Consider the following 10,634-nt stretch of genomic DNA (forward strand, 5'->3'; position numbering starts at 1 on the left):
TTTTCTTTTCTTTTTTTCACTTAACACTTTATTTCTTATATAAGTCTCATAGAGATTTATTTATGCTGTATCTGTAGTTCATGTAGTTTCACTCTGTATATATCCCCCATTGTAAATATACCCCAGTGATTATATTCGTGGATTTATCTTAGGAATTAAGAGTTAGTTTTGGGTTTTCTTCACTTTTTGTTATGATGAACAGTGATATAAAAGCTCTTGCATACATCTTCTGATTCATTATTGGGTTTTTCTAGTATAGATATCTAAAAGTGGTATTTCTTTCTCTTAGGGCACAAGCCTCTTCAAATTTACTATGTAATTTTAAAATTATTTTCTGAAGTTAGAGGGTTGATAGACCTCAAGTTCATTAATTCATTCAATAAGTGGTGGCACTTGTCACAAATATGTCATTAGATGTAGTTAAGAATCAAATTTATATAACCTCAAATTTGCTTTTTAAATAAACTGGGTTTGGACTTTGTACATACTGTTATATTTTGTTGATTTTCTATTATTTTATAATGTCTTGAAAAATATATAAAACTGTGGAAATGGCATTTTTATCAATAATCCAGTTTTGCTTCAAGAACATGACTTGTAATCACAGAGCAAGTAGTTCATAAATTGAAGCAGTCCATTGTACATAAATCAAATCCCTACCAACTAGACAGAAAATAAAATTAATAGACATTGTTTATGGGTAATTTGAATAGAGCCGCATGAACATGGGCTTCAGTGATAGAAATTTAAAGCACGCTCACACTGAAGGTGCTCAGATACGGTAAAAAGTAGAGGGGCCACAGGTAAATGGAAGTTGTTTAGAAGCGATATGGAAATTTCTTTTTGTTGAATGAGGTTTTATTTTAGTCTGGTGAAATTTCAATGCCTTCTAAATTTTAGTAATTCAGGCATTTACTGGCATGGTGTGTGGAATTTTTTCATCCAAATGGTTTGACAGGAGAAATATTGAAGTGAACATGAAATTTTATTTTCCTGGATAAACTGCCAACTGTGCTCCAGTGAAACCATATTGCTTTTACATTAGCATGTTTCCTTAATAATATCTAACCCTCATCTGTAACTTTTCAATCACTTTCAATTCCTATTCAAACCTCCCATCTGTTACTTTAAAGCAGCCTAGACTAGTAGTTTCAGTTTCTTAGAGCAGGAAAGAAGAAATTGCCTGCTCTTATTCCCCTAGCTCACCCTCCCTCATTCCTTGATATGTATTACTGACAACAGGATGTGAGCATAGACAATATTCACTGTGTTAAATGAGACTCCAAGTCACAGAAAACTAGTTCCTTCTCAGAACTGCTGGTGATCTGTACAGCGCTGCCTCCTGCTTCTCTATGGATCTGATGTCCAAATGCTCACTCTTATGAGGTCTTTTTGTAGGTTCTTTAGAAGAGACTGGAGGTCCTCTCCCTATTAAATCCCCTCAAGAGAAATCTGGTTAAAGCATGGCTCATTCCATGCCTTTAGCTGCCACCACAGAGGAGGTCTCTGGGGCATAGAATCAGCAGTGTTACATAAAGAACCAGAAGGCCCCACATCATGGGATATTTAAGTCTTATCCTTACTATGCCAGAAGTTGAGGACTGTCCCCCAACACTCTATCTCAGTTCCACCATCTCTTTCCTGTCTTCACCCCCAGTACCGTCTTTTTGTTTGTGGTGGTGGTGGTGCTGGCGGTGCTGGGGTGGTGGTAGTGATGGTGGTCAGTGACTCATAGCATTCAGGTAAAAGAAAATCATCATTGGGAATTCCCTGGTTGTCCAGTGGTTAGGACTCTGTGCTTTCACGGATGAGGAGATAGGTTCAATCCCTGTTTGGAGAACTGACTGCAAGTCATGTGGTGTGGCCAAAAAAAAAAGGTCACCATTTCCTAACAATTCAACGTCCTTTTCCCCACTCCATTCACCCAGAGAGGGGAAGGGATCCTTGTTCCTTTAAGAACTCTACATTTGTGCAAAAGACACCATCTTCCTTCACAATCTCTAATATTTCTTTTCATCAGTGACCAGTCATTTTAGGACAACAGGGAATTTAACGAATAGGACACTTGAAGAGTTTAATATTATTCTAAAAATACAATAGTTTCTACCGTGAATATAGACCTATTCTTTAAGTATTTGGAGCATAAAAATATCAATAAGTCTCAGGTGACATTTTAACATATAATTAAACTACATAATTAGCTGATTAGGTAATTATTACATAACAACATAAAAGTTGTCAAGACATGTATGAACAGAACACAAAATTTATATTTCTAGAATTTATATTAAAAATTCTTCAGTATGAACATATATACAAAATTTGTATTTCTAGATGTTATATTAAAAATTCTTCATCTTGATGATCATAGACATTTTACCTATAACTTTTTGAGATCCACACCAATAAAAGATAACCAGAAGTTGCTACAAAACATATGGAAGCATATTTCTACATGATTTGTTTTAAAGTTAAAATTTCCAGAAGTAGATCATTTTTAGTATGATATTAAGACAACTTCTGGGTTAATAAACTGAAACAAAACAGGATCAAAGAACCTCCTTCTCCAATATAATGAAGTGAATGATATAGAAAAAGAAATACATCTAAAAAACCCACCAAGGAAAGGGTCATATCATAAATTTAGGAGAGAAGACATAAAATGAAGACAGTATTCTCATGTGTTCTTCTAGCACTATTTTTTTTTTAATTAAAAATTTGACTTCAGTAAAATGTATATAGAAAAAATTCTGGCTAAATAGCTTTAATATAATTACTATAATTATATATTTTGATGTGTGGGAGAAATTATAGATTATATAATGATGATTTATGAAATGTAAGTCTTCAAATTCTTAGAAGCATTCCTGAAGAAACATGAAATTTTAAAACGTCTCACAAATGTCCTAATATGGAGAGAAATGTACTGTACATATAAGTTGTTACATAAGGGAAAACTAGGAAAATTCATGGACGGGTGTAGCTCCAAACACCACCAAAGATCCTCAGCATTTGGATGTGCCATTTTCTAGGGTTCCTCACTGAATAGGCGCAAGGTCAGGATAAGAAATACACCATAGATAGACAAGCAGACTGCACACCTGAAAGACAGGAGTGAGCTGTGATGTAAGAATATTTAAAGGGATTTCAGAAGAGGTATCTGTCATCCATCAAAGGCTGTAACTATTAATCCTTCAATTTCTCTCCTATCCTTATCCCTCTCATCCTGAGGGTATGGAAAAGAAGATAGATAGCAATACCCAGTCCTCAAACAATGCCACCCAAAGAGAAGGCTAAATGAACCAAACACTGCAAAAACTTTGTGAAAGGGTGACTAGAGATGTTCCACCATTTAATCTTTCAGAATAAATATGAGGTCTGGGTAGAACAGTATGTATATCACACATATGTAGTAGGAAAATAATGTCAGGACAGCTATATAATCAGTCTCTTGAGAAAAAGGAGAGGAGAAGTAAAGAAAGAAGTAATAAATATTGAATGAAAAAGATAGGTAAGATAAATTATCTAGTTTGGAAGGAAAACATAGATAATAAAACAAATCTCCATTGTGAATAATAATCATATGTAGAGGATAACTGGTAAAACATAACATTTTCCAAAGTAAGTTCCAAAAAGAGATGACAAAATAGAAAAATATGAAAATGGAAATTTATAAAACTAAGGAATATAAAACCAGAGGGAATTATGGTTGCAAAACAGAATATTAAGGTTATATATCATGAAAAAAGTAACACTACATACAACAACAATTAGGAGAGAGGCAGGAACAAATGTAACAACAATAACTTCAGATTCAACTGTTATAAGTTAACATTGATTTTGTGTACTTATGTGCAAGCCACAATCCTATTCATTTTCTTAAAAACAACCTATAATTATAATGTCCTAATCCTATTTTATAGTTTAAAATTAAGGAATAGCTATACTAAATAACTTGCCTGTAAGTGAAGAAAGAGATTCAAATCCAGCCATCCTGACATCAGATCTTCCCTTATTACCCACTGTTAAGCACGATAATAACCTTACTTTGAATTATGATTAATGGTGCAATAAAGTTTTGGCTTTGCTCATTAATTTTTACATTTACTTAAAAAAAGAATGTGTAGATATTTTTAGGAAAACAATAAAGTCATTTCTCTAAAATGAAAAAGCATATGTTATTAATATAAAGGCAGGAGAGGATTGGGACTAAATGATCTCTCATCTCAATCCTTAGGTCAGTATTTGACACTCTTTAAGAGACAAAAAGCCCAACTTGAATTGGTCAGGGCAGGCAGTACAAAGCTGCTAAAGTAGAAATAAAATGCCTGCCAATATTACTGATAAACAATTCATGTAAGAGCTGTTGTATATTTTCATAAAAATTAAGGATTCTAAGCAGGATTTGCTTAATATAATTCCATATTTTGAGAGAAGGAAAGAAATGGTGGATTATACAATAATTATTGGTGGAATATGATTTTCAAAACTAAATTAGAATGATACATGGTCTATTTCCTAACAGATTCGGCCAGTATTTTCCATAAAATCTGAAGAACTCCAACAACTAAATCAGAGAGTTTTGCAAGGCAATATTTGCTTGAATTTAGTCAACTGCCCTTGGGTTTTTATTTTAAATAGGCAGATAGTTCTGTTTCATTGTAGTAGTGGATGAAATTCTGAATACATATGTTCCAAAATTAAATTTTCCATTTTGAACAAAATTGAAAATAATGAAGAGCTCTACAATATAAAATTAAATTTCAGTTCAGTCTTATCAATTTTTAATAACTAGAAAATAGGAAAATGCTGATAAAACAAAATTATGGCTTATAGAACATAAGTTAGCATGATGTTTGTTAAGAAAAAACAAGTGAAAATGTTCTATCAAAGTTAAAGGAAATAACTTGATGAAACCTTTCTACTAGATGTTTAATGTACTAATTTTTCATCTTTAATTCACCTTTCATTCACCTATCTATATGCAATAACAATCATAGTTACCAACCTCTTAGAGCAAAGACATTCATGGGCTTATGCGTTCTGTATTTAGTGAGTATAGAGCTCCACATATGAAGGTTAAAATGTTTAGAATGTTTGAGACCAAAGATAAGGATAAATAATGAAGATACAGAATATTTTCAAAGCTGCATCATATTTGTATTAACATGTGACCAAAGAAGTGCTTTCTTTGGCATTTTGATTTTTCTGAAGCTGAGGGTTTTTTTTTTTTTTTTGTGAAAGATTATGTGGTAAAAAATTAACAGGACTGGACAGGAGTCAGAAGATCCAGCTCAAGTATACTTTCATTTGCAAGTTGCACAGTACTTAATCTCCTAGAAAATTTCAGGAGATTTAAAGTATTAATATCAAGTAAAACATGTCAAGTGCTACTTAAGCTGAAAGGTCCTTTCTATATATTCATGTAATTTAGTACCTGCTATTCTTTTTGTTTGAGCTTCCCTGGTGGCTCAGCAGTAAAGAACCTGCCTGCCAATACAGGAGATGCAGGAGAGGCGGGTTTGATTCCTGGGTCGAGAAGATCCCCTGGAAAAGGAAATGACAACCCACTCCAGTATTCTTCCTTGGAAAATCCCACAGACAGAGGAGTCCAGTGGGCTACAGTCCACGGGGTCACAAAGAGTCAGACAGAACTGAAGCGACTAAACCACTGCCATCCTTCTTGTTTAGGTATAAGTATAGCTTAAAAGAGCAACTTACCTTAAAAATACACAAGTAGGTAATATAGTAAGAGCAGAAAAGAAGTATCAAGGCAGACACAAAATTTTAAGATTGACATAGGAATTTTAACTAAATGAAAATAATTTTAAAAGGATGTCTTTCGATACTGCTTATTTAGTATTCCTTTTGTCCCTTAAATACAATGACTTCGAAAATGAGTAGTTATAGAAAACTGAAGGCACTATTTGCAGGATTGAAATTTAGAAAACTAAATAACATTAAGAACCAGAATTTTTATAATGTAGTAGAGACCCAAAAACTTTAGCTTATGTAATTTCTAAAATAAAACATAAACAACAACTAAAAACCCCACTTGTATGCACAACATAACTCTAATGTAGGGCAAGCACCGACAGATTGCAAATTATCTCTGGGATCTTTTAAATCTGCACAGATACCTGATTTAGTGTCATTTTCTTTTCTGTTCATTCTACTGGGACTCAGGTCAAGCAATATGAACTTGGATGTCAACCTATGACCTTTCTGTGATGAAGAAAAGATTGGATTGTCCTCTCTTGAGTGTGAGATAATGAAAGGCTTGTCTGGTGAAACCTTTTGCAGTGATCCCCAATTGTCCCAAGGCTGATAGTTGGAGTTGATAGGTAGTTCTAAAAGACAATGTGCAGAAATGTATAAGGAAAACCTAAGCAACAAGTTTATTAGACTTTTTCGTTTCAAAGAGATCATAGTTGAAACATGACTAATGCCTACCATGATTTTCATTCCTATTATTTTCTATAAAAGTAATTCTTTTCTGTAAATCTCAGATTCTTCCCTACTTTTTTATTCAAGATAATAACTGTGTAATTTATGACTTCTCTAAAAACAAAACTTCTTACATATTTCCCTTGGCTCTCTAGGTTAACAGCATGAATTAGAACTGCAATAGCTTTCCCTATGAATGGCATACAAATCGTTCACTTGAAAGTAAATTATCATTTGTTATTTAAATTCTTTCTGATAATTTTAATAGAAATTATTTCTCTAGTAGTCTATGTTTTAAAAATTGGATATTTTTAAATGTTTAAAATATTAAAAAATTAACAATTACTTTTTGCCAGTAAATACAATTTATTGGTGAACAAAACTTAGACTAGCATGGCCAAAGTTGGCAGTGTTGTCAAAGACCTCAGGAGTGCAGAGCTCGCCACTTGTCCAAAGGTCCACGGTTGGGGACATATTTGACTCCGCAACCATCGGGAATGAGGCGCTTCTTAGCCACTTTGTCTTCAAATTCATCAGCATTAAACTTGGTAAAACCCCATTTCTTGGAGATATGAATCTTCTGGCGCCCAGGGAACTTGAACTTGGCCCTGCGTAAAGCTTCAATCACATGTTCCTTGTTCTGAAGCTTGGTGCGGATGGACATGATGACTTGACCAATGTGGACTCGGGCCACCGTACCCTGGGGCTTTCCAAAGGCACCTCGCATACCTGTCTGAAGCCTGTCAGCACCAGCACAGGACAACATCTTGTTGATGCGGATGACATGGAATGGATGGAGTCGTACTCGGATGTGAAAGCCATCTTTGCCGCAACTTTTCACCATGTACTTGTTGGCACAAATTCGGGCGGCCTCCAGGGCTTCGGAAGAGAGCTGCTCATATTCATCAGACACCATGTGGCCACAGAGTGGGAACTCATCCACTTTGGCCTTCTTCCGACCCAGGTCAAAGATGCGGATCTTGGCATCGGGGACACCTCGGCAGAAGCGAGACTTTGGGTAAGGCTTATTCTTGCAGTACCGGTAACAACGGGCAGGGCGGCGGCCCATGACAACAGGAAGAATCTCTGAAGTGCGTAGTAGTGAAGGAGGCACTCGCGCTCACGACTGCGCATGCGCTGTATGTACATTGCCCATCTTTAGGTGCGGGAACCATAGAGTACTTGAAGACTCTCTCTCACAACATCCCCACCATAGATGCAGATATACTCTATGCATGCGTGTGGGAGATTTGAAAAATGAGCAGGACCGAGAGGCTACTGACCCACTCCAGTGTTCTTGCCTGGAGAATCCCAGGGACGGTGGAGCCCTGCTGGGCTGCCGTCTATAGGGTCGCACAGAATTGGACACGACTGAAGTGACTTAGCAGCAGAGAGGCTATTGAATATATTGGCATGCAGGCATCCTGGTGAAGCAGTGGACTTTCCAGCAGCGGCCCTGTAAGGCTGTTTCCTTCCTCCTGTTCATCTTGAGCCTAGAATGTTTGCTGTAAGGTTTGTCATAGGTATAAAATATGTACTTTCCCAGAATTTGAATGAGGAATATACTTTGTGTCTGGTTTGTTCAAATAATGCCAGAGCTCACATCTCCTATCACCGATTGTAGATCAATTGCTATTTGTCAGAGTATGTGCTCACCTTCATGGATAAAGTGATTTCTTGGTATGAGCTTCCTGGTGAGGCTCAGGAAGAGATGAAAGTAGAGGGGAGAAAGAGAAGTTATCTGTTGTACATGTTGCTTGATAATTGTTTTAGAAACATGAGTTTGGTTTTATTTATTTATTAATCACGTGGAAGGATTTTATTGTCAAAATGTCATCCATAGTATTGGAATACCAACTAAACGTTTTAACTTTAAGGCTGTTTGCATTTTCAAATGTTGCTGCTTCTGGGAACTGTATAAAAAGTAACTGTTGGGAATTCCTCCATGGTCCAGTTGTTAGGACTTGGCACTTTCACTGTCCAGTCTGTGTTCTGTCCTTGGTTAGGGAGCTAAGATTCCACAAGCCAGGAGGCAAGGCCACACACACACACACACAAAGTAACTATTTATGCTTTATTAATGTATTACACCTTACTGAGAAAGAGCTTCATAGTTTGTTTTCTTCTATTATTTGATTTTATAAAAATATGATCAGGATCAGAGTGTGGGGAAAGAGAGAAATGAAAGGGAAAGAATCTACAATTAGTCAGTCAGTTGAGTTCAGTTGGTCAGTTGTGTCTGACTCTTTGTGATGCCATGGACTGCAGCACAACAGGCCTCCCTGTCCATCACCAAGTCCTGGAGTTTACTCAGACTCATGTCCATTGAGTCTGTGATGCCATCCAGCCATCTTACCCTCTGTCGTCCCCTTCTCCTCCTGCCTTCAATCTTTCCCAGCATCAGGGTCTTTTCCAGTGGGTCAGCTCTTCGCATGAGGTGGCAAAAGTACAGGAGTTTCAGCTTTACCATTAGTCCTTTCAATGAATATTCAGGACTAATCTCCTTTAGGATTGACCGGTTGGATCTCCTTGCAGTCCAAAGGACTGTCAAGAGTCTTCTCCAAGACCATAGTTCAAAAGCATCAATTCTTCAGCCCTTAGCTTTCTTTATAGTCCCAACTCTCATATCCATACATGACTACTGGAAAAACAATAGCTTTGACTAGACGGACCTTAGTTGGCAAAGTAACGTCTCTGCTTTTTAATATGCTGTCTAGGTTGGTCATAACTTTTCTTCCAAGAAACAAGCGTCTTTTAATTTCATGGCTGCAGTCACCATCTGAAGTGATTTTGGAGCCCAAAAAACTGTTTCCCCGTCTATTTGCCATGAAGTGATGGGACCAGATGCCATAATCTTAGTTTTCTTGATGTTGAGCTTTAAGCCAACTTTTTCACTCTCCTCTTTCACTTTCAACAAGAGGCTCTTTAGTTCTTCTTCACTTTCTGTCACAAGAGTGGTGTCATCTGCATATCTGAGGTCATTGATATTTCTTCCGGCAGTCTTGATTCCAGCTTGTGCTTCATCCAGCTCAGCATTTCTCATGATGTACTCTGCATATAAGTTAAACAAGCAGGGTGACAATATACAGCCTTGACGTACTCCTTTTCCTATTTGGAACCAGTCTGTTGTTTATGTCCAGTTCTAACTGTTGCTTCCTGACTTGCATACAGATTTCTCAAGAGGCAGGTCAGGTGGCCTGGTATTCCCATCTCTTTAAGAATTTTCCACAGTTTGTTGTGGTACACACAGTCAAAGTCTTTGGCATAGTCAATAAAGCAGAAGTAGATGTGTTTTTGGAACTCTCTTGCTTTTTCGATGATCCAGTGGATATTGACAATTTGATCTCTGGTTCTTCTGCCTTTCCTAAATCCAGCTTGAACATCTGGAAGTTCACGGTTCACATATTGCTGAAGCCTAGCTTGGAGAATTTTGAGCATTACTTTACTAGCGTGTGAGATGAGTGCAATTGTGCAGTAGTTTGAGCCTTCTTTGGCATTGCCTTTCTTTGGGATTGGAATGAAAACTGACCTTTTCCAGTCCTGTGGCCCCTGCTGAGTTTTCCAAATATGCTGGCATACTGAGTGCAGCACTTTCACAGCATCATCTTTGAGGATTTGAAATAGCTCAACTGGAATTCCATCACCTCCACTAGCTTTGTTTGTAGTGATGTTTCCTAAGGCCCATGTGACATTGCATTCCAGGATATCTGGCTCTAGGTTGGTGATCACATCAGCCTATTTATCTGGGTTGTGAATCTCTATTTGGATTTTTCTAGTTGTTTGATTCCTTTTTGCTCTTTCATAAATCCATGACATCATGGAAAAAAATCCTTCCAGTGTGAATATATTCTGCTAGTGCTTTCTCTTTAACGGGGAAACATAAGTTGTGAGAAAATAACTCCTGCTCTTAAAGTGAGGTTTTATAAAATACCCATGTTAGAGTAGAAATATTAAAACTCCTAGTATAGTGAACTTCCCCACATTATGTAGAAGCTTGCTTAATTCCCATTCCTTCCATCTTTTCTGCCTTTCTATTTTGCTCTTCTATTAACTGTATAAACTACTATCTGTGGAAGTAGAACAGCAAGTAACATTGCACTGCCCTCATTGGGTTTACAAGTCTACAGGATACATTGTATGTTATTCAGATAATATGTCATCATATTACAAAGTACAAATTATGGCAA

General features: G+C 36.6%; 1 protein-coding gene across 1 annotated transcript; it reads right to left on the reverse strand.

Annotated features, from left to right (window-relative positions):
- Positions 1 to 6,793: 6,793 nt before the first annotated feature.
- Positions 6,794 to 7,563, reverse strand: RPL10L (ribosomal protein L10 like). Its single transcript, NM_001205401.2, is given in 1 exon segment — positions 6,794 to 7,563. A coding segment is annotated over 1 exon segment (645 nt). The 5' UTR covers positions 7,517 to 7,563; the 3' UTR covers positions 6,794 to 6,871.
- Positions 7,564 to 10,634: the final 3,071 nt, after the last annotated feature.

Source organism: Bos taurus, chromosome 10 (assembly GCF_002263795.3).
Source record: "Bos taurus isolate L1 Dominette 01449 registration number 42190680 breed Hereford chromosome 10, ARS-UCD2.0, whole genome shotgun sequence".
Taxonomy (NCBI): domain Eukaryota; kingdom Metazoa; phylum Chordata; class Mammalia; order Artiodactyla; family Bovidae; genus Bos; species Bos taurus.